General features: G+C 35.9%; 1 protein-coding gene across 4 annotated transcripts; it reads left to right on the top strand.

Moving 5' to 3' along the window:
* The first annotated feature begins 676 nt into the window (after window positions 1-676).
* Window positions 677-19,342, top strand: LOC125188681. Of its 4 annotated transcripts, none has more exons than XM_048085683.1 (23): window positions 677-935; window positions 1,400-2,468; window positions 3,137-3,252; window positions 5,867-6,075; window positions 6,996-7,115; window positions 8,452-8,580; window positions 8,677-8,802; window positions 9,474-9,529; window positions 9,624-9,723; window positions 10,474-10,591; window positions 10,768-10,977; window positions 11,176-11,500; window positions 12,474-12,567; window positions 13,507-13,615; window positions 13,703-13,971; window positions 14,065-14,189; window positions 14,534-14,768; window positions 15,121-15,309; window positions 15,677-15,960; window positions 16,742-16,955; window positions 17,026-17,265; window positions 18,277-18,359; window positions 18,991-19,342. In XM_048085683.1, the coding sequence occupies exons 2-23, from the start codon at window positions 1,612-1,614 to the stop codon at window positions 19,031-19,033; spliced, it is 4,251 nt and encodes a 1,416-aa protein (XP_047941640.1). In that variant the 5' UTR covers window positions 677-935; window positions 1,400-1,611; the 3' UTR covers window positions 19,034-19,342. The 4 variants fall into 4 exon arrangements, with proteins under 4 accessions (XP_047941640.1, XP_047941639.1, XP_047941636.1 ...); XM_048085682.1 differs by having other exon boundaries at window positions 678-935; window positions 8,452-8,556; window positions 18,986-19,342; XM_048085679.1 differs by having other exon boundaries at window positions 679-935; window positions 18,986-19,342.
* The last annotated feature ends 6,368 nt before the right edge of the window (window positions 19,343-25,710 follow it).

Below are 25,710 nucleotides of genomic sequence, written 5' to 3'. Positions count from 1 at the left end.
AAAAACCTCTTCACTTCCAATTCTCATTATTATTACAAAAATCAATAAAATCTTTTTATTTATCTTATTTTATTAAAAAGATATACTCCCTCCGTCTCACTTTAGGAGTCCCGGTTGAGTTCGGCACGAATTTTAAGAAATAAAATGAATATAGGTGAAAAAAGATAATGGAATGTGAGTCCTACTTTTTTATATTAGTATTATAATAAAATGTGAGTGAGAAAATGTTAGTGGAACGTGAGGCCTAATACCATTTATTGAATATTTCAATCGGGACTCCTAAAGTGGGACATCAAAAAATGGTAAACCGGGACTCCTAAAATGGGACGAAGGGAGTAATATATTTTTATTAATTTCTCCAAAGCTCTCCATATATATAGGTATAAATTTGTCTCAAAGAATAATAGTCTACGTCGTTACATAACAAAAGAATGGGGCACATTGAACTCATACATAAACCCCAACTGCTTTTATGCAAAGTAATTATATCATTTTCAATATTTGTTCGGGCATGTATTAGAATTAGGAAAAGTCTTTATCCGTTACGGAGATGGAGGCAAAAAGACAGACTCTTCCTAATTATACTAATGATTTTGTAAAATAATCTTAATTAATAGAGTATATGAGTATGAGGCGAGTACAGCTCAGCTGATAGATCTCACACCGGAATCCAGCTAATCAATATTTTCTCTCTCATCACACTCCCACTCTCAACTAAAACAACTCCCTTCCCCTTTCGCCATCACTGTCGCCATCATCACACCCTTCCCCACCACCACCATTACCCTAGAATTACATCACTACATCTTCAATTCAATCAATCTTCTCTGAGAAGGAAAGGCGCGACGCTGACTTCCCGAAGCTGATAAACTTTTTTAATTTCCATCGTTAGTTTCTCCGCCGGGGAAAAAATATTGAGGCGTGTATCGGAGTTGGTAATTTTGCTCGGAGATTCACTTTTTTTTCTGGCCAATTCCGTTCTCTCTGCTCTCAGCATTCAATGTTTCGTGCGTGTGTATGGTTACATGTGGCGGTATTATGCGAAATTGAAATTTACATGTTGTTAAATTAGAGTGTGTAGTATCGACTATAGTTAAGTTTGTTTCAACTTTGGACTGCAATGTGCTTGCGTGAGCGTATGCATGTGTGTTTTTAGTAGGCTTTCTTATGTGCTTTTAATTTGAATTACTTTTGTTATGATGTTACGGATGTTCTGTTTAGTTGCTATGAGTTGTTGTTTCGAGATTATGTGAAGAAATTGAGTTATGTTAGTATATCTTGGGGAGTATTGAACAGTGTGCCTAAGTTACTTGCCATCCTCAGGTGATAAACGAAGAAAATGGTGGAGAAAATTTGTGCTTGGCAAGTCTAATACTTGATTTATACTATTTTCGTATAGGTAATACTTGAGATGCAGTAACTGCTGGAAATGTTTCACATGAACTGATGAGCCAGTGCACAAGATTACTTGAAGTGGGGGATTGTGGATATAGCAAGTTTTATGATTCAGCTTTGACTTGACTGATTCAAAGTAGCAGTGATAACGATTGATCCTTGTAGAAATCTTGGCTCATTAATGTGTTAATTGATATTGGCACATTTTTTCATTGGATGGTCATGCTTCTACTGAAATGTTGGTATTATATCTGCTGGTGTGTATTTTGTGGATACTTTTGGGTACATGTTCTTTCTCACAGCTTGGCGTGTGCTGAAGAACAAGCCCTCAAGCTGGACAGAGTGTCAGATCATGGTCTCTCAATTTTAAGTGGTGCAAACCGAACCCATTATATTACCAGATTACAAAAATCAGGATCTTCAATTGAAGAAGATGATTTTGTTTCTTGTGAGGACTTGAAGGGTGTTGGGTCATTTGATATTAATAATACATGTGTTCTCAATTCAAGCCTGAATAGGAGTTCAGACATATATGTAGTTGGTGATGGAAACCTAGAGATACTTCCTCATGTAGAAATTGTTTGTCCAGTTGAAGGTTGTACGATAAGTTTCAATTTATCTGGCACTGTAAAAGTTGGTCACAATGCATCTGTAGTTGCTGGTACTGTGATTTTTTCTGCTGCCAATCTGACCGTGGAGCCTAATTCTTCTCTAAACACATCATCATTGGGTGGGTCACCACCTCCTCAAACGAGTGGAACACCTGTCGGCTATGATGGTGCTGGCGGAGGGCATGGTGGACGTGGTGCATCTTGTTTAAAAACCAACTTCTCGAACTTCTGGGGTGGTGATGTTTATGCATGGACTACCTTGTCTCAGCCATGGGCTTATGGTAGCAAGGGTGGTGGTACATCTGAAAACCACAAGTTTGGGGGGAGTGGTGGTGGACGTGTATGGCTTGAAATAACTGATACTCTCTACATGAATGGATCAGTAACTGCTGAAGGTGGGGAAGGAGGACCACTTGGTGGTGGAGGATCTGGTGGGAGTATCATAATACGAGCTATGAAGCTGTGAGTAACCTCCTACTTGAATTGTTTAGTGCAATGCCATACGCGCAAAAGAGCTTAACCCTAACACTAATAAAAAGATACCCTGGATCCTTGGTGAGTTGATATCTGAAATGGTACCTTAATGTCAATTAGAATTGACATAATGATTGATTTTTTCCATACAAGATGAATTCAAAATAATTGTCCTGGACTTGTACAATCTGATTAACTGCTCTTTGGGAAAACTTTTGGCTGGTTTTTGTTATGGGCCATTAGAGAAAAGAAGAAACTCGTCAGAACTGAAAGCCACTACCTTTACCATCTATGCTACTTCTGATTTTGTAATTCACTAATTTGTAAAGATGATATTGTACAAGATCACAATTTAGTGTGAATATGTATATGTTCTACCAGATAACATTTCCTGTGAGAGTTAAGTTAATGTGGCCTTTTGAGTTGAAGCATTGACTTTCAGGGCCAAAACCTTGAATAATCTGATAGACCTATTTCTTCTAATCTGATCTGCTAAAAGCCCAAAACTAGGCTGGGTAAAATATACTCTTATGATTTTTTTACATCTCGAAAGATTAGTGGTTGATAAGTCTCTCCCATGGTCCTCGTTTGGGTTAGTCTTTAACATCGAATTACTTAGTATAGTTTAATTTAAATAATGTGATATTACTGAACAGGAGGGGCTTTGGTGTCATCAGCGCAGCTGGTGGGAAGGGATGGGGTGGAGGTGGAGGTGGACGGATATCTCTTAACTGCTACAGCAAGCAAGAAGATGTCAAAATTACAGTGCATGGTTAGTGCTAATCTTGCTCACATTGTAATTTTAGTAATAGACCCCTAAGGAAGATCCTTTGCTAATGCTTACTCTTCTTCATGAGTAATTTCTTACTTCCATCCCACATTTGCATGGTAATGTTTTCAATATTAAGTTTGACTTTTGAAACTACTAACTATTGCAATTACTGTTGTACGTATTACTTTTTTTTTACTGTCTTACATCCTCCAAGCTCCTAGTTACTTTGAACTTATTTATTTTCATTTCTTTAGCATAGACAGCCCTATCATATTCGGGAATTATGTTATTATGTATAGGCCGGTGCCATGCATGCCTTGCATTTTCAGCTCATCTGTTTAAGTTTCATTCTCCATTAAATATGAATTAGATCAAAATAATTTACTTATGCGGTCTTATAAAAATTCTTCCACTGTACGTCACTGATTGATTGAAATTATTGATCACAAGTTCCCTTTTGTATTTTTGTTTTTGCTTATTAAAATTGATGAATAGAATTTGAACATCCATGACAATGACAAATTACTCTCAATCGAGACACTTTTCTCGCTTTGACCTTTAGAAGGCAATAATAATTGCAAGGACGTGTATACTTTGACAGCTTATAAACATGCAAATAAAATAAATCTAGAACAACTGTAATCTCACGATGCATAAAAAACCTTGCAGACTGGTATCGATTTGATACTTGTATTGACTTGACCATGTAAATAATGTATCTTCCATTAGATGTATCATTAGTAATACATTTTCATCGTTGCTTTATATAATGTTGGCTTAATCTCCTAATTGTTGGATTCGTGCTTAGAATCACCCATTGAGCCTTTTACATTGGGCCAAATTGGAAGTTATGCTTGAACATTGCACCACCTATTGATGACTAGAGATTAAATATCACACGCAATCATTGGAAATGAATGGTAGTGGTAATGAAGACTAAATGTAAGTTGACTTTGGATACTTGCAACACAACCTAATTGTAGAACAACAAAATATAGAGACATGTGGAAAATTAGAGACATAGTAGAGAAAAGTAGTGGGTGTATTTTATTACTTTACAAACACACACACACACACGCACACACACACACACACATATATATACTCCCTCCGTCCGCCATTAGGAGTCCCGGTCACTTTTGCGCACATGTTTTGTAAAAATGATAATAAATAGTTAAAGTGGAGAAATGGTAAAGTAGGAGAGAGAATAATGATAAGAAGACCCTTGTCAACATTATTCTATCTCTTACTTAACTATTTCTCCACTTTAACTATTTATTATCATTTTTACAAAACGGGTGCGCAAAAGTGATCGGGACTTCTAGTGGCGGACGGAGGGAGTATACTGCAAGTGACTAAGCCTAACTAGGATACATAACCGTTGTGTGATACGTATTCTATAACACTCCCAATCATGTCTAGCTTGGTACAAAATTCGGAAAAATGTTTCGCGGCCAAAGGTTTTGTGAAGATATCAGAAGTTTGGTTGGATCTGCACATCTCCTGGTGAGAATCCCACATAGCTTTGACACTGCCCATGAACATGATGTTCTGAATCACAGATGCTAAGTCATGACGGGGCAGTCAGCTATGGACCAAGTTTCATAGTTGGCATCCGTAGCTGCAGACGAGGCAAACATGGGTTTGTTTCTTCTGTGATCCCAAAAATAGGAGAAAAGCATGGGACCAAAGCAGTTAGTTGGAACCATTTATCTTGATGGTGGTCCAGATAGAAGGTTTAAAATCAAACGAGGCAAACATGGCTTTGTTTCTTCTGTGATCCCAAAAATAGGAGAAAAGCACGGGACCAAAGCATATAGTTGGAACCATTTATCTTAATGGTGGTCCAGATAGAAGGTCTATAATCAAACATGATAAAAAAATAGAGTAGAGAACAAACCCTAAGAAGATAAACCGGAGTCCATAAAAATAGAGCAAAGAGCAACCCCTAAGCTAATTAGTTGGAGAACAAAGGCAGAGTGAGCAGCAGAACAAAAGAACAAAACAGAGCAGCAATGTAGAAGCAGAACAGAAACCCTAAATTTTCATTTACTTGGGGCTAAAGTACTAAACTAGTTACGGATTCAAATCTGCGTCTGGTATCATGTAGAATAATAAAATATAGAGTTATGTGAAAACTTATAGAGACGTAATAGAGAAAAACAGTAGGTGTATTTCATTACTTAACAAAGCATATATATAAAGCAAGAGAGACTAAGCCTGACTAGGACACATAACCGATGTGGGATACTTATTCTACAGTACAAAGGCACCACTTAATTTCATGCTATTGTATTGGGTATAAAATATAGTTTTATCATCCATATTTCTTTTTGTTTATATTAATGTATTATGCTTTTAAAGCTCAAATCATGGAGCTATGTACTATATGATGCCTCTGTGTTTCATAGACATCGTTTTTGACATTTAGAGTTCAGTGCCCTTCCACATTATGGAGGTTATACAAAACCAACCTATGTTTGTAATTTTGTATTCATAATTAGCGGAAATGATGTGAAAATCTTGCCACAATTTTTTTCTGTATTCATATAATTTTCATCTTCATAGGGTTTCTAGGGTTAACCTTGTGTATGGTCTGTCTTCTCTGTGGCAGGTGGATTTAGTGTTGGTTGTGATGGGAATTGTGGTGCAGCTGGCACTTACTTCGATGCATCTGTATTGAGTTTACGAGTTGGCAATGACAACTTGACAACAGAAACTGAAACTCCCTTGTTGGATTTTTCTACAAGCCCACTGTGGACAAATGTTTATGTTGAGAACAATGCAAAAGTTTTAGTGCCTCTCCTCTGGACAAGAGTTCAGGTCTACCATCATCTCCTTTTCCGATATAAAAGTTTGACTTGTGTTTATCTCTGACACATATAGGAAGTATTTCCTTGACAAAATGGTGCAGACAAAATACATGTTTAGAGACCTTTTCAACTAATGCAGTTAATAACGAATGTTTAGAAACCTAGACCTTTGACACTAAAGTAACAGGTTAATGTTCATCCATCTGGTGAAGGGACCTTTCTTATTGGAATATAGACAATGGTTATACCATCACAACCGAAAACTATAAGTACAATAAATTCCTTTTCCTACATCAAGGTTTGCCTCTGCATATATGCATAATTTGATTATTGTGCTCAATTCAATTATGTGGACTATGAATTGTAATGGTCATAGGAATCTTGGTTGTATTTCTAATGTATGTGTGAATCGCTTTGTGGTATTTATAGTGTATATGTGAGTAGCTGCTGATTAATTGATACTTGTGTACTATTCAACAATAATGTAGTTGCAGTTCCAATAGTCAGAACATATTCTGCAAAATATCCACCTATGCACCGAAAGCATTCAGGTATATCTATGACAGGCAGCTGGTTCCTAAGGTTTCTGTTCAAAAGCATTAAAGTCTGCTGTTTCTGGAGATTGCAAATGCATATTGTTGCCAAAAATGGCATTTGCAAATTGCAAGTGTAGAAATCTGTCGTGTTTGTTAAATCATAGTAGTAATCAATCAGTTTAATTACAATTACTGAATCCCTGTTGCAAAATCTTCAATACTGTTCATTTTATTCTGTTTAGTGAGATTTCCTAGTTTTGACTGATCAATAGTTTTTTTTTTCTTTGCACCAAATGTTGTGGTTGCTGCTCAGGATGCTACAAATAACATTTGAACTGAACTTTTCTTTGCTGGGAATAACCCATGATGATTTCTTGTTACTTTCCTTTTGAAGGTGAGAGGGCAGATAAGCTTGTATAGTAAAAGCAGCATTATTTTTGGGTTGTCTGACTATCCTGTCTCGGAGTTTGAACTTGTTGCAGAAGAACTTCTAATTAGTGATTCCATTATAAAGGTACAATCCTTTTTACTTATGCTATGTATCTATCTCTCAGCGTCTATAGTTTTATAGTACTAATAAACGTGGTTTTTGGAAATATAAGCTCTGTGCTTATTATATTCAGATTTACCTCAATCTTAAAGTGCAACATGTTCGAGTACATACTGTTTTGTGACAGGGAAATTATTTGTTGGTATAAAGTGGGTGGTTTTAAAATCTATTTAGTGATATTTTGATCCTCATATCTCTATCTTGATCCTCATATCTGGTAATATTGGGGGTAATCAAAATTTACAAATCCCATTGTTTTATATTAATTCACACCATAAGGTGCAACATGCTTGGGTTAATAGATTTTTGTTCAAGATTCTGTTTGAAGTTTGGTGAGGTACTTTATTTTTGGATGTCAAGTTGGATGAACCACACACTTCTCTAGTATCTTAGAAATTGAATACTTGTACCATTTTAGTGCACAGTTACTGGAGTAGTCAAATTGAGAGGTGACATTAGCAAACATGATTCTTGTGAAGTATAATGAACATATTAGAAACTACGTAAAAATATGTTCTTTTCATCCATCTTCAACTTTAGGATATTCTTTTCATCCATCTCCATTTGTATTAATATAATAATTATTTTATGAATGTTCATTATATAGTATAGTAGGAAGTTCGTACACAAATCATAATATGAATGGAAATAATTATGCTGTTAAATTCGCTGACTTGAAGCATCAGATGAAATGAGCCAAGAGAAATGCATCACCTCTCATAGGAATGCTAGGCTATTGGTTGCCAATTAATGGACCCAAGTGACCAAGTCCCAAAGCCTTGGTCAGATTTTAATTTTATAAGAAGGATATCAAACAAATAAGTGCCCTATCGACATGGCTCAAACTCAAGACTATGATGACGAAATTTTGTAACTGATTAGTTCAATGTCTTATTGGATGTGCAATTATAAGGATAGTAATTATACTCATGAGTTCCATAGAAGTCTATACATGTGTACTTTAGGATGTGCAATGTAAAGGATACAGAAAATGCTTCTCCAATTCTTCTGCTTGATTTTTTTTTTCTGATGAAATTTTAGTTGAGCTGTACCTTGCTTGACAGGGGAAGCAGAAGTATGGGGCTGTCACCCATTGAAAATTTTCTTATTTCTTGTCTTCAACTGGACTAACAACTCATTCTTTAAAAGATATTGAGGAAAACCAAATGCTATTGACTACAGTGTTTTAATGACCTATTCTATAAGAGCTAAGACCATTGTTTCCTGACCAGAATAAAACAGAACTCAGTTAGTCTTCAAACCAATATTCACTATTTCTGTGTATTTCTGTCGCTACTAGGTTTATGGAGCTCTTAGAGTATCAGTCAAAATGTTACTCATGTTGAACTCACAAATCCAAGTTGATGGTGGAGGAAATGCTGATGTTGCTACATCCATCCTCGAGGTCAGAAATCTTGTTGTTCTTAAGGTAATTTCTACTTTAAAAAAATCTGCAAATGCTATCTTGATTAGAAGATAGATTTTATTTTGGCTTTAAACCCCTACTTAATCCTTTTGGCGGCAGGACTACTCTGTGATATGTTCGAATGCAAACTTGGCTCTATATGGACAAGGACTTTTAAAACTGACAGGTGAAGGTGATGCAATAAAAGGCCAGAGACTATCATTGTCGCTATTCTATAATATTACTGTAAGATATCAGTCAAAGAAAAAACTTGTCTTCTTTATTCCTTCTCCAAGTTATGTTCCATAAACGGTGATCCCTAAAATCAGGCAGTACATTTTGTTTATTATATTGTTGCTGTATGAATTATTTTTATGTTCGCTCACAACTAAAACATCTCTGTGATTTAGTTTAGAATGCTTTGAATACAACTTCAATGCCTACTCACTATGTGTATATGTTTTCTGACATTGGCTAAACTGTTCCCTTAGAGATACCAGAGTATAAGCTTTTATTTGCTAAAATTGAAATTTATATGATGCCAAAGTATTGAGATCTTTCTACGTGAGTTGTGATGTACCTTATCTCTTTGTAGAACAAAAAAATCTCCCTGCATCAGAAAGGCATAAAATATTGCCATAGTGAGGTTAATTTATTTTCACCAGAATTGACATATATATGAAGCTGAAGTCTTAAGTTCTTTCCACTGGAGTTGGCATATGCTTTTTCTCTTCGTAGGACAAACAAATATCCTTGCATCAGAAAAGGATATAAAGATAGCCTTTGAGATGTTCATTGATTGAGAAATTGACAGCATTCTCCATTTTTGGCTGCTTCTCAGTTTTCTTGATTATCATTTTGCTTTTCTTGATGACCTTCAAACATCTTTTTTATATCACAAAACTTTCACGTGGTAGGTTGGACCAGGTTCTTTACTTCAAGCTCCCTTGGATAATGATGATAGTACACGCTTGTGAGTGGATCGAACAGTAATACCATATGCATAATGATTTCTTTTTATATTTCTATATGGATAAATGAAATCATCTTATGTTTACCTGAAACAGGGTGACAAAATCTCTCTGTGAGAGTCCAACATGTCCTATGGATCTGATAACTCCACCAGATGATTGTCATGTTAATTACACAGTGTCCTTCTCCTTGCAAGTAAGTCAGATAACTTGTAACTACCCTCTGCATCTCTTTGAGAGTTTATCTCGCCATCATGGAAATTAAAAATAACTTTACATATGTGGTGTTTATTTATTTTTTGGGAAACTGTTTAATTTATTTGAGGTTATAAGCAATGTGTGTGGGGGAGGGGGGTGTCTGAATTTTTTTTCTGTTTTGGTGTCATGGACATTGTTGAAAGTGTCCAGATTCAACCAAGTAATTCTTGCTTCCATATACTAGCATGATATAACTATAGTTTCAAAGAATTTATTTAGAGGCTTGAGAATCCACATGTCTCTTGAAAAGTTAGTAATTTCATGTTACTTCCGTTTTCTTTCTTGTATAGCACAATGACTAGATCAGTGGATTCTTGTGGATGTAATTGTTAAGGTAAAGGAAGCAACTAGTCATTAAAAAAAACTCTTAAAATAACATCACTGAGTGGGAAGGAAACATGGACCAATTATGAGAGAAAGTCTCTCCTTCCCAAGGGCGCTGTCTGTGTTATCTGTGACAGTTCTCCCTTTTAAGGAGAAACACATCTTTTATTCAACAGAGCCACGCAAAGCCTAGATACAGCTTGCAGCCAAATCCTAAAAATCAAACAACAACTTATTGATTATACAATATTACAATGAAAAGAACAAAAAATAGCATTAGCTTTGCACCCACATGTAAACCATGTCTATTATATTTATTCTTCATGCAAATTTATGACTAGTTCTGACTGTTTTATATTTACAGGTTTGTCGAGTGGAGGATATTCTGGTGAGTGGGGTTGTTAAGGGAAGTATTGTTCACATTCACAGGGCAAGAACTGTTATTGTGGACAGTGTTGGCATGATAACTGCATCAGAGTTAGGTATATATGTGTATATATATATATTCTACAATCTGGTGGCATGCTACTTGCTCATTGGATTCTGAATGCTGCCTTCCAGTTTAATGCATTTTAATTGTTTTGTATGGTGCTGCTTATGTGTTTCAGCTAAGCAGTATATATATATGATTGGGTTTTTCTTGTGGCATGCTTTCCAGGTTGTAAGACTGGTATTGGTAAGGGAAATTACTCGAATGGTGCTGGTGGTGGTGCTGGACATGGTGGGAGAGGGGGATCTGGATTTTTCAATGGAATCCACAGTGAAGGCGGTCAGAGATATGGCAGTGCTGATCTTCCTTGTGAATTAGGTAGCGGAACCGAGGGTCGTAATCAATCTGATGGATATGTGGCTGGTGGTGGATTAATAGGTTAGTATTTTAAATAGCTGTTATATTTTTAGTCTTAGAAATGCGTGGTTTCCTTGTGGTAATTAATTTATGTGTCGATAATCAAATAGTTGAACTAATGAGACATGGATATGCATGAGAAAATCTTAAATGGCTCTATCGTCTTTTCTCTTATAAATGGTGTATGTGACCCGTGTTCCTGTTTATGCTTTATTGTAGTTATTGGGTCCACTCAGTGGCCGCTTCTCAGGCTGGATAATTATGGGTTTATCAGTGCTGATGGGCAAAGTTGTCATAAGTCAACCCATAATAGTAATGGCACTCTAATAGGTGGACTTGGTGGAGGTTCTGGTGGAACCATCCTTCTTTTCCTTCAAGCAATTTCACTTGTAGAAAACTCTTCTTTATCAGCTGTCGGAGGCTATGGTGGTGCTTTAGGGGGTGGGGGTGGTGGTGGTGGAAGAATCCATTTTCACTGGTCTAAGATAGCAGCTGGAGAGGAATATGTACCGCTTGCATTGGTCAATGGTGCAATCAACTACAGGTATGCAAATTTCATGATACATAATATACATGTTTTATTGTAATTTGGGGTGGTTCTACAATAAAGGTTCCCAAAATGGGAACCATTTTTTAGATTGCAGTTTTGGCAAAAATGCATACCAGGCTTGCATTTTTAAAAATTTCGCAGCTTTAGAAGCGCATATGGCATATGCCGCTTCGAAAACACACTTGGGAAGTATGTTTTCAATAATGCATACACCTAGTATGGTGTATGCCGCTTCGAAAACACACTTGGGAAGTATGTTTTCAATAATGCACACACCTAGTATGTTTTCAATAATGCATACACCCTCGACTTAAACGCGCTCTTCTCCTTCTCTCTCCATTCTGATGACAGCACCCCCCCAACACACCCCACCACATGGAATATCCTCTTCATCCTTATCATCATCATGCATGTCCTATTCAATTGTGGAACCGCCCCAAAGTAGAAAATAACCTTGATATACAACTTGCTAGTATCTCCACTGAAATTGTTGTTCACTTCTTAATTGGTGTGTCGACATCAATATTCACTTGGATACCATTACGTTCATTACCTTTTATCATCTATAGCTATATTGATTTCATGGGAATTCCTACGAAATAAATAGCAGAGTGTAATCTAGCTGCACTTGTATGAAATACTGATCCATTTTTGTGCCAGCTATTTGTTAAACGGAATCTTATGTAGGTAGGTTCTTTTAATGTACTATGTTGAAATCTTATCTTCACGTCAAACATGATGTGGCTTTTATGTGGTCTTAGGTTTTTTAGCTGGGTAATTCCATATGTGCTCCTTAATGTACTTATTTTATTCTTTCTGGCTGAACATCTAGAATTTCAATATTCCTGCTATTTCCTACTTTAATAATATGTAAGTGAACTGATAACCATAGTAAACATATAGTGCAAGCATTCAAATGAAAATTTTGCATATGTACCAGATAACAAACGTGTCCATTTTGTTCCAGTGGAGGTGCTGGAAGTGGAGCTGGTCGTTATGGGGAGAAGGGCACAATTACTGGAAAGAAGTGCCCTAAAGGCTTGTATGGTACATTCTGTACAGTATGTTCCATGTTCTCCCTTTTCTTCTATGGCTTTGGGCTGGGTAGAAGTATGCAAGGACAAACATTATGCAACATAAAAGCACTCTTTTTAATGTGGCGAACATTTCATTTTAGTCTTCCTTTCATGAATATCGCATTATGTATTTATGAATTGTAATACTACTAGGAGCATAGCACATCTTTGTTTTTTAAGGGTAAAAGGTCGATTTTGTCCCATCGTTTGGAACGTTTACACGTAAATGTCCCACCGTTCAGGTAATTACCATTAAGTATCCATTGTTTCATTTTTATTAATTAATCGATGTGTACTTTTAGATAATCAATGTGTAATTTGGGTAATTAACGTGTAATTTCGGCTATCACATCAATATTCCGATCGCCTTATTTATTTTACAGGACATTTTATTCCCAAATATAATATGATAAGTCTTAAATGGTAATTATCTAAACAGTGGGACATTTTCGGACGAAAACGCCCCATATGATGGTACAAAATCGACCCTTTACCCTTGTTTTTTAGTAATGTAGATCACCAATTCTTTTGTAATTCTCCATTGTGACGCGGCTATCTTCCTTTTCACTTTATTGTGAGTTCATCTTTACAACTTAGAAAGTGGACATACTCCTCGTGATCCAATTGATGGTGGCACCATTGATTAGAGATGTGTGACTTCTCCTTCGTAGTTGTCCTGATAGGCTTTATAGATGGTATATGTAACTTTTGATCATGTTTGATTGGGATTGTTGGTACCTAGGTTAGTTGTCTAGAATAAATGCCAACTGATTGCGTTACTAAAGGGTTTAGAAGATCGTCTTTTCATAACTAGTTAACTACTATAATGCAAGAAATAATTCTTCATCCTAACCTATAGAACCATGCATGGTATATCTATCCTGATTATAGCTCACCTACTTCACTACTTTGTCTCTATTATAGGAATGCCCTGTTGGAACATACAAAGATCTTGAAGGATCAGATCCCAGTCTTTGCAAGACTTGTTCTCTTGAACAACTTCCTACTCGTGCTATGTTTGTATATGTAAGAGGTATTGTAATTAATAGGATGCATTTGTTCGTTGAATATGTCTTCATAAGTTTACATCTACTTCTTTAACATGCCCTGTCTTCTGCAGGGGGGGTAACCCAGTCAAGTTGTCCTTATAAATGCATATCTGACAAATATAGGACACTGAAGTGCTACACACCTTTTGAGGAGCTTATATATACATTTGGGGGACCATGGCCCTTTGCTTTTCTATTGTTCTGTGTTGTCATGGTCCTATCTCTAGCATTGAATTCTCTCAGAATCAAACTTATTGGATCAGGATGCTCTTATGATGGGGCAAACTTGATTGTGCATAATGATGATCAACGTTCTCCTTATCTTCTTTCATTATCTGAGGTGTGCATATCCTACTTCCCACAGTGTAACTACGGCTATGGCATGGTCAATTTATGGTCTGAGTTGTGTAACTTGTGTTAATTTATTTTCCAGGTTCGTGGTGCCAAGGCAGAAGAAACTCAGGGTCACGTACATAGAATGTATTTTATGGGGCCCAATACATTTAGAGAACCCTGGCATCTTCCTTACTCACCTCCCACTGCAATATTTGAGATTGTGTAAGAATGTTTGCTTTTATTTTTTTCACTCTAGTGCATATTAATTTTCGCTAAATGCCGAGAGATATTTTCACATTTCCAGATTGGTGGTTTCCTGTTTGACCAGATTTTAATGTGACATCTATGGTCCAGTTATAACATTTTTAATATTCTCTTATTATTTGTCTGAAAGCCGCATTTGTATCAAAAATTCTTTCTATACTGTGCTGGATTTTAGTTTTGTTTGATGTTCAGGGTATGCCATATTTACTTGATTCATTCATACAATGTATATGGACTTGATATCTTTCATGTTCAGGCCAACAATTTCTGTAGTCACCAGCCATATTTATTTGCCAATGCAGGTATGAAGATGCCTTTAACAGATTCATTGACAAGATAAACTCTGTTGCTGCATATGAATGGTGGGAAGGGTCAGTTCATAGCATACTTTCAGTCCTTGCATATCCTTGTGCCTGGTCCTGGAAACAATGGCGTAGAAGAAAAAAGATTCATCAGCTTCAGGAGTTTGTTAAGTCAAAATATGACCACTCTTGTCTACGCTCTTGCAGATCTCGTGCTCTATATAAAGGAATGAAGGTCTTTTGGATATTCTTCATGCTTATTTACATATTTAATTGATTAATGCACTTATGTATGATCTTATACTTGTCCAAATATTAAAAATTATACTTCCTCCGTCTACGAAGAGTGTGGGTCTTATTGTCATTTTTGTCCATCCACCAAGAATGTGGTGTTTCCAGATATTTACAAAACAAAACACTTACTTTTAGTTTTTCATGATAAAGCTCTCTTACCCAATGCTTGTCCAACACCCAATACCATAAATCTCTGTTTGCAAAAGTTGATTGAGCAGAAGAGGATGATTGCATATGTGCATGGAATGCTTGTGAATTTTGATCTTTTTACATGTGAAATTCCCTTTTGGCAGGTCGGAGCAACTCCTGACTTGATGGTTTGTTACATTGACTTTTTCCTTGGTGGTGATGAAAAACGAATAGACATGGTATCCAGTGTGCAGAAAAGATTTCCAATGGGAATTATTTTTGGAGGGGATGGAAGTTATATGTCTCCTTATAATCTGTACAATGATACATTATTGACAAACCTTATTGCTCAGGTAACTTTAATGTTTCAATCCGCTGTTTCAGAATTAATAGGAATTTGTGATAGGTAAACACAGGCGGGAACTGCTAATAAATTCCTTTTCTCCATTTTTCCACGTGAAATTCTTCTCAACACTTGTCAATTCTATTAAAAAAGTTTTCTCAAAAATTCAGAACAATCTTCTCCATAATACAGTAAAAGAAAGACCAGGAGATCTAGAGAAAATTTCTATTTCAAAACAGCCCAACTATTATAGCTTGATATGATGATGATGATGATGATGATAATGAAAAATTATATATGTATATGATTTCTGATACTTCATAACAATAAAGTGATTTATTTGTCGTTTATTCTCATACAAGATATTCCAATTTCAGCATGTACCTCCATCTGTCTGGAAGCGCTTTGTTGATGGCTTAAATGCCCAATTGAGAACTGTGAGACATGGATCTATACGGACGGCTCTGGCTCCCGTTATCAATTGGATGACTACTCACGCTAACCCCCAACTTGACTTTCATGGTTCTAAAATCGAGCTGGGGTGGTTCCAAGCTACATCTAGTGGGTATTATCAATTGGGAATTTTAGTACTGGCTGGTGGTTGTTCTCTGCAAGATCTTCATCACTCCGACTATATGGATAACTGTGATGCATCATCGAGGTAGTAAAGTTTAATATGATATCAATTAATCATGTTTGCTTAATTGAATAACACGTGTTTTATAAATTGTTCTTTTTTTGTCTCTTTAGCTAACATGATAAATTTTTCTCCAACTGAGAACTGCAATACTGCATCAGTGATGGAAAATTTCTATTAGCCTTTTTAGTACTCCTCTGTTCCTTGCTAATGGAGTCACATATTTTCCCCACGTAGATTAAGAAAGAAATGTTTAGTATGTTAAGTGGAAGGAGAATAAAGTAGGAGAGAGAATAAAATAATAGAGATGAAGAGAGAATAAAGTAGGAGAGAGTATTACCTTTTTTCCCAAAATTAGAAATGACTCAATTATCTTTGAACTTCCCGAAATGGAAAATGGCTCAATTATGTACTTCACAGTAATTCGCTTCACTATCAATTTTTGTAGATAAATCAAAACTGTCCATGTGCTATCTCAAAACAACCAGAGAAATGCAATAATGTGCATACTTTTGAAGCTGTATGCAGCTCATCTATCTCGTTTCTGTTCCCTAGTAGAAATGTTACTGAATCTCTACACACATTTGGCATCTGTATTTTTGAAGCACCTTTTTCATCTGTGTGATGTTGACCTGCCACTCACTTGAAACAAATAGTAATGAAACTAGTCATTCTGTTTTCTTTTCTCCTATTTGTATATACTTGCCGAGTGTCGTCGAATTACATCAGCGCTAAATATTTGCTCCTTGAAGTGAAAATGTTTAGCCTTAAAGTTCCTGGCCGATCTCATTATTTCCTTCTGCAGTTTTAGGAACTTCACTGCAGGAGCACAAAAGAGTGCCAAGCATTCAGAAGAGAGCCAGGCCTATACAAGTAGTTTGCTCCTCCGTAAAAAGATTATTAAGGGCTTCAATGAGGGTATTATAAATGAAGCTACCTTGAAATCACTAAGCTATAAACGGGACCTTTTCTTCCCATTTTCTCTATTGTTGCTCAACACCCGGCCTGTTGGCAGACAGGTATTGCAAGTATGTGGTATGTTTGTGAGTACAATGTTCACACTTTGACATTTGCTTACTTCTGTTTCAGGATACTGTACAGCTTTTGATTACCGTCATGCTCTTGGCTGACCTTTTTGTCACTCTCCTAATGCTCTTTCTGTTCTACTGGATAGCTCTAGGGGCTTTCCTTGCTGTGCTTTTAATCCTTCCTCTGTCATTGCTCTCGCCCTTTCCAGCAGGCTTGAATGCCTTATTTACTAATGGGCCTAGGAGAGTTTCACTTGCTCGTGTCTATGCCTTGTGGAATGCTAGCTCAATCTCAAATATTGTGAGTATTACAAACATTAACATTTTTACTTTCACCTAAGAAAGAACACTCCAAATAATAGTACAATAAGGGAAGAAAAGCTAAGAGGGGATGTGGCATTGACTATATGCTTCAGACTCCTGATTTAGATTGTAAGGGTAGATGCTGTCTGCTATATGAACACCAACTGAAAAATTAACAAATAATGTAGTGGAAAGCAAAGAAAAAACAGGGAAATGCTGCACTTATTTGAACCAAGTGCCAACGTATTTTAGATTAATCTTGATAAAAAAAAAAATCAGTTAGACAGTGGCCTGTCTTGATGCTTGAAAGATACCCTTTACAACTAGTTTACTTTAGTTGAATACACTTTTTTATTGGTTTTGACTGCTTTGATAAACTAACCTATTTTGAGAGCATTTCTGGCTGTTTGTGGATAGTATGGATTATCTTGACATGGTTGTTTTTGTATCTCGATATGAAAGCCTTATTTATATCTGCTCTGAAAATCCTCCCATTGATTGAAAGAAGATAAATCATCTAAAGCAATATAGATTGTTGCTTTAGGGTTTAGCCGCAACTGAGCTGCAACCAAGAAATGCAGTGGATCCAATTAAGTATTTAAAGGAAATTGTCTATAATTACTTCTTAAGTTAGCCATAGCTTGCTTGCAGGGGCCCAATGAATATTGTCTAATTATGTGACATGTGTTCTACCAAGCCTTCCTCTTGTTTTGATTGGAGAAACTCGTCAATGTCCTATGCCGTTTGGGGCTGCCAGAATGTTAATATGTCACCTCTATGCATTTTGTAACTTATTTTTCTTTAAAGGGAGAGACAATAGAGAATCGCATTGATTAGTATTTTCCTAAATAACCTTGTTTTGTTTGGGCTGGGATTTAAAGCATCACTCTGGGAAACCTAATTATGGTTCAAAAAGAAATTTATTCGTAAAAAGTGACATGGTTCTTAGTTTTAACTTATGATGGCTGCTTTCAGTTGTTTAATTATACCATTTTGTGTTTTTTTTCAGGTTGTGGCATTCATCTGTGGCCTGATTCATTACATCATCACTATAGTGAAGTCCCAGGAAGAGACAAATGCTTGGCGTTCAAGGTAACTTTTTTTTGACAACATGAGAATATTATTTGAACATGTTGGATGGGATTTTATTTATGTAGTTACTTTAATTCACCACACTAAGTTTCAAAAACAGACCTAATAATTTCTAATTAGAAAAAAATGTCTCCCTTGACATTTTCTCTTTTCTACGAATTGCACAAATGGGTTATACTTGTATGAAAACTAAACTCTCAAGGGGCAGTTTGCAAACATACTGGGCTTTCTCACCCCAAAGCTGTGGACAGATCTTCATATATTGATAAGATTTGTAATGGTATCCATGTGTATTACATGAATGTTGTTTAATAGTGCAAATATAGATATATGCAGTTATATAATATGATGCAAATACATTCCTTGATATCGACATTATGATATAAATAGACAGAGAGAAGCTCACTGTAATCAGAACATATATGTGACTGCCTCAAGATTTTATGAGGTGGTAGTATTAATTGCATAGCTTCGTTTTTTTGGGGGAAATAACAAAGCACAAGTAGGTCTTTATTATTATTCCTTTGATGGAAAATCTGCACAGCAGACTAGCTGTTGCGTAAATGAAGAGTCAGAACCTGCGGTTTTGTCATAGTTAGTTTGACCATGTAACATTTTAATGGCAGGGAAGACGATACGTGGTGGCTTTTGCCAAGCATACTTATGTTGATTAAAGTAGTGCAAGCCCGACTCGTAGATTGGAACATTGCAAACCTGGAAGTTAAGGACCTGTCCCTCTTCAGTCCTGATCCTGATACTTTTTGGGCATATGAATCAGGTTCTTGATTCATCCATGCATAACACCACAGCACCAAACTTTCACTGTACAGATATATTCTTGCATAATAGAGAGTGAGGTCATTTTGTTTATAATACTTGTTGTGTACATATTGACTTTTGCAGTTGATTGTTAGGCATGATAGAAAGAGCTAGTGAGACGACAGTATGCAACTCTCATTTGATTAATTAAATTTTTACACGTATGTCATGATTCTTATGTATCATTAGGCAAAGCAGTCTGCGCTTTGCTTCCTAAAAAATCTAGCGTCTGAATTTATCATCTCAAGGTAAATTTCATTTTTAAGTTTAATAAATTATACTTACTCCGTCCTGTAAAAATAGAAACATTTTCCTTTCCATCCATCTCATAAAAATAGTTCATTTTCACTTATGGAAAGTTCTTCCCAACTAATTATTCATGGAGTATCAATTTATTTACAACTTATATCATTAGGTATGACATTAAACACTGATAATAATAAATAATGTGTGTTTTACTATCGACTAACATTTCTTTAACTATTTTTCCTCCTCTCTCTTACTTACCTATTACTCCATTCGTCCGCTATTAGGAGTCCCGGTTTACCATTTTAGTTTGTCAGCCATTAGGATTCTCGGTTTACCATTTTAGTTTGTTAGTCATTAGGAATTCTGGTTTACTTTTACTATAAATAGTAGATAGACTACACTTTCCATTAGCTCATTCCACTCATATTCAATCATAAAACTAATATATAAAATTGGCCTCACATTTCACTATTTATCTTCGACTAAAGTCCCTTTTTGGTCCTTAACATATGATGATTTTTTGATTTTGGTCCAGAACATTATCTTTTGAATTATTCGGTCCCTCACAAATAAAAAAGGGTCACATTTAGTCTGAATTGGACGGAACTGTTAAAATTTAATAGTCAACGAATTTTGAAGAGCTGTCGCAACAGCAGCAGCCAAGAAATCTGGCTCTGGTGACTGGTGCGCTGGTGCAAAGTATTTCAATCGTAAATTTCCTTCCCGGAATGTTGAAAATTGGGGCACAATCAAAGTAATCACTGAACTTGACTACATCAAGAGTTGCGCTGGAGATTAGCAATTTGATATGGACGAGCTCGAGCAACATCCTTGAGCAAACTGAAAAGAATGTCTGCATTGACGGTTTGGTCATATGCCTCATCCACCATTATCACACTGTAGCTGGCGAGAATCGGCTCTTTGCGAAGCAGTTTACGAAATTCATGGAGTAACTGTCATGTGTTTCAGAACTGTATTCTTTGATGTGCGGGCATTCAAATCAAATCAAGTAGCCGACTTCATGCCCTAATTTCACCCCCTTCTCTCAAGCGGCGACGCTCACGGCCGCCACTCGCCTTGGCTGCGTGTATCCCTCCTCGTCAAGAAATTGTGGTATCTGCGTCATCTTCCCGGAGCCGGTTTCTCCCAAATCTACTTGGGTTCTTGAAAAACGATGTACCGAGAAAGAAGAAGAATCAGAAAGAAGGGAGTTCTTTTTTTATTTTAGATTTGGGTTAATTAGACATTAGAAATTAATAAAATATAATTATTAATTTAATCCGGTCAAAATCGAATTAAAATTCGTTGACGGTTAAATTTTAACAGTTCCGTCCAATTCAGACTAAATGTGTCCCATTTTTATTTGTAAGGGACCGAATAATTCAAAAGATAATGTTCTTGACCAAAATCAAAAAATCGTCATATGTTAAGGACCAAAAAGGAACTTTAGTCTTTATTTCCACTCGCTTTCCTTTGCATTTATTAAAAGTCGTGTTGAACTCAAATTGACCTCGTAATGATACACAAAGAGAGTGCATTAATTCTCTTATCATCTCAAGTATTCCTATTTTTATGGAACATCGGGAGTATAATGAGTTCAATAATTTTATAGTTGGATGCAATAATAAAAATGGGAATCACGGACTCATGGTAAGAAGTGACACTCATTTGACATGTATGCATTAAATCAAAACTCATTCCTATATTAGAATTAATGCTAAACTAGAGCCATTAGATATGATTATCAACTGCCTAAATAACGATATATTATAGATTTATTATTTATTTTATGCAGTAAGGGTAAATGAGAGAATCAATCTTTCGGTAATTTTGGAATAATAGATGATAATGTAGATTAAATTGATAATGTCCTAGTGCAATGTAGATAATGCACTCAACGCTTTGTTATAATGTTGTCGATTTTTCAAATTTATAATGTCTCATGTCACTTCCAATGACATTTGCCAATCCTGAAAGAATCTCAAAAAACTCTCTCGATTTTTAAATTATTTTTTGATTTAACAAAATCTCAGTTGCATATGTTCGGTGAATAAATTTGCATGAAAAATGTATTACATATATCTATAGTGGCATACTCCGTTCGTCCGCAAATAGGAGTCTCATCTTTTCGGTACGGGTTTTAAGAGATGTTAACGAAAGTATGTAACAAAAATTTAGTGGAATACGGGTCTCACTTGTATATATTAGTTTTAAATGATATGTGAGTGGAATGCGTTGGTGGAATATGAGGTCTTTTTACTAATTATGGTAATTATGAACAGGGACTCTCATTCGCGGACATATCAAAATAAAAAAAATGAGACTCCTATTCGCGGACAGGTGATTATAATATAATGATCTTAATTGCATAGTTATGATTCCATATGTCAATGTACATATCCCTAAGTTCAGTATACATAATGTCGAAAGAAGTGTACTCCATCTGTTTCCCAAAAATATAAACTCTTTCTTTTTTGGCATGTTTTCTAAAAATAGAAACTTTTCAATTTAGGAAATAAACCCAACAAGCCACCAATACTAAATCCACTACTTTTTCTCTTCATCTCTCTTACTTTACCAATTTTACATTATAACATGTGTCATTTCCAAAGTTCCTATTTTTAGAAAACAGAGAGAGTAATGTTTAAGCGTATTTTCAAATTTGCAAGCAAGTACGGTTTTATGAAGTACTCCATCCGTCCCCCCAAATTAGACCTAGTCTAAATATAGTTTTTTTTATCTAATTACACACCACTAATAATATGGATCCCACGATCACTAATACTACTCCCACTACATTTTCCCTCCCTCTCTTACTTTTTCACATCACCCTCTTACTTTGTCAATTGTACATTAAACCTGTGTCATTTATCATTTACAAATCTGTCTATTTTTTTAGGACGAAGGGAGTATATTGTAGTGGTGTAATGAACCTAGTGAAATGTATATAATGCCCTAAGTGCAATGTATATAACGTGTGCTAGGTGGTACTAGGCATCGTTGGTGTATGTGGCATATTATGTTGAAACTTCCTGACAAGGTGCTGATGCATTTATTTTTATAGAAAACCGCAGGAGGGGGAGGGGGAGGGGAGTCTACTACTACAATCCGAAATATGTACCCATTTTGTTATTTGTTCCATTTGTGGGAAAAACGTCATCCGTGATGGCGTTTTTTTAATTAATTAGTGATTTTTTACAAATACAGTCTTTAAGCAAAACGCCATTAAAATTGGCGTCTTTGATTTAAAAACGCCAATTCCGTTGGCGTATTTAATCAATTACCGAAAAAGAAAATCTAAATTCTTAATTTATACACGCCGATTCAGTTGGCGTGTTTAAATAATTTTCTGAAAAAAAAATATAAGTCAATTCAGAAACGCCGATTCGGGTGACGTTTCTTCCCAGAATGTATAATATATCAGATTCTCCTCCCCAAATCGCCAAAACTTATCTTCAACCCACACACAACAGCTTTGAACCGCGATTTCGCCCTCCCTCTTGCAATTAATTGCATCAACAAGGAGTGAATCGGTGATTCTTCCGCATATTTGATATATTCTTCGGTTAGTATGCTTATTTTTTTTACAATATTGGAGTAATTGTTTGGTAGTTATTTGATAAGGCTAATTTCATGCATTGGTTATGAGGTTAAATTCAACAATTTCCTAGGTCTAACACAGTTTGTAAGCCAGGTCTGTAGAGGAAAATTCCAGATCCGGGAAGAAGGAAGGAAGTTACCTGGAGAAGGAGTCTGACAGGGAAATTGAGCAAAAAGGAAAGAAAAAGTCAGCAGACGGAGGAGATTCCAGACGGAGGGCAAAAAGGAGAATTCAAAGAAGAATCTAGAAGCTCAACTCCGCACTTATAAATAAGAGCACGCGACATGCCTGAGGGCATCCATCATCCACATTTTAGCTCTTAGCTCACTTCTCACACTCTACACACACATTAGGGTACCAAATTCAGGGGGTTCGGGTTCGGAGTTGGCATCATCGTTGTGTACCATCGTCTCTACGAGAGGCGAAGAAACAAATTATCGCTTTCTATTTTTAATTTCTGTCGTGAATTCCCGAGCCTTCGCTGTTTGAAGCTCGGCCTTATTTTGTTGAATCTCTGTTGAAGTCGTACTAATTTAGCTATGGAAGTTAATGCTACGTTTTCGTTTCATGTTTATGTTGCTTGTTGTTTTACCTTGGATGTTTTTCGCAATTGATCTAAGTTGTTTGAGTTGAATGGTGTTGAACTGAAGTTAATCGATCGATTTGGTTTGTATCAGTGTAATCGGAGATGGGGATTGTTGTGTTTTGTCGTGGATGGCTTGGATTCAGACCTGATGAAGTGTTCGAGGCTTAGATCTGTTTGATTCATGCATGGTTTTGAAGTTTAATTCCTGTTTTCTTATTTGCTTCGTCTAGTAGTAGTAGATCTGTTTTATTTCTTTAGTTGATCGTAATCTGATAGTTTAATTCGACATGCTCTGTTTTTGATCTATTGTTTACTCTGTTTTTTGCATTTTGTGATCGAGAATCGTTGGTGAAGATGAAGCTAGATGTTAGTTAAATCCTTAGTTAGTTGTTTGCAACTTTTCATTCGTACTTTTGCTATTTTGGGAAATGGTCCCCACGGTCTGTTTTTCATCTGTCTAGGCATTTTAGGAAAAGTAATTCACTAGGTCTGGTAAATTTTCACCACTGGATTGTTGTCCTGTTTGCATCTTTGTTTCCGTCATGCATTTCCTAGGTCTAGCTGTTAGAGTAGATTATTTATATTTCCCGAGTCTAGTAGTTACGTTCTCAACCCAAAATTGCGTGGCAGCAGCCAAAACCCTTGTCCAAAGTCTCTTGAATGCTTTCTTATGCTTCCATCTCTGTGGGATTCGATCCCTACTTCCTTATACTAGTTTTTAGTATTGTTGGTTATGGGTTTTGAAAGGCAGATAAGATTGTGTGCCCAACGACCGACGGTTTTAAAAGTTCTCTTCCTAGACCCTGTGATCTAGCGGATTCTCTGGATCTGAGAAATCTGACCATTATTTCAAGTGCATACATCGAGTACATCTGACACCTCTTCATTATTTAGGGTTAGTAATGGGTTGTAAATTGAGTTGAAATTTTGTGTTGCATTATTATTTTGTGTAGTGACTTGTTTGAATGCATTATTTTTTATTAGTAGTTGAGATATTGGTGTTTAGTTAGAGTATAAATTTGATTAAAATTGGGTTTAAACTAGGTAGTGTTGTTCTAGCTTAAAAATTGTGCAACTTGATTGGGTTTAAATGGCTTATAAATTGGTGTTGCATTATTTGAGTTTAGATGTTACATTATTTGATATTGGGTTCAATAGTGACAAATTATTGAAATTGTTTAGGTTTATGTATATTGTTTAGTTTGAATTGTGAATGTTGGGTATGTCGAATTGAGTTCAAATTTTATGTATTAATTGTGCATTATTTGATATTGGGGTTACATTTTGTGATATTGGGTTGAATGGTATCCAATTATTGAAACTGTTTAGGTTTGTGTATTATTTAATTTGAATTGTGAATGTTGTGTAGGTGAATTATGTCAACATCATCTACTTCTCGTCGAAGACTTTTATGTGGTCCTGAGGACCCTTCTGTATTGGATCTTCAAAGACAACACATCCCTCAAAATATATGGGCACGAGTTGAATCAGAAGAAGTACGATGTAGAAGATATGAAGGAATTATTGGGATATTTCTATGCATTCCCGTGTTTTGGCGATAATAGACGAGATGAGCTTTGGCGGCATATTAAGGTGGGGTCAAAAGGACATTGACCACCATCTGATCACCGCGTTGATTGAATGTTGGAGGCCAGAGACTCACACGATTCACTTCCCAGTCGGTGTAGCAACAGTTACATTGGAAGACGTGGAGATTTTATGGGGCCTCAAAGTTGATGGTGATGCTTTGACAGGTTACATCCCCACTAAGGGTGTCAACTATTGGATGCAGCTTTCTTTAGATTATCTTGGATTTACACTAGCTACAATTGAGTTGAAAGAATTGGTTTGGAAGTAGACAACCTTATCAAATCAATTAAGGATTGAGTTGAGTGATGAACACGACAACTATATATATGTTCAACGGGCTCGTGTTTATTTTTTGTAAATTGTGAATTTTGTTAGTAGAATTATATAGAAGATCAATAATTAAGAGAAATGAAAATAGTGATACTAAACAAAATTAATCCGAATTTATCCATTCCAAAAAAAATCTTTCTATTATATAATAATATGTATTTTCACTACTTTTACGG

The sequence above is a fragment of the Salvia hispanica genome, chromosome 5, assembly GCF_023119035.1.
Source record: "Salvia hispanica cultivar TCC Black 2014 chromosome 5, UniMelb_Shisp_WGS_1.0, whole genome shotgun sequence".
NCBI lineage: Eukaryota > Viridiplantae > Streptophyta > Magnoliopsida > Lamiales > Lamiaceae > Salvia > Salvia hispanica.
The sequence above is the reverse complement of the archived record's forward strand: the minus strand, read 5'-3'. Positions and strand labels throughout refer to the sequence as shown.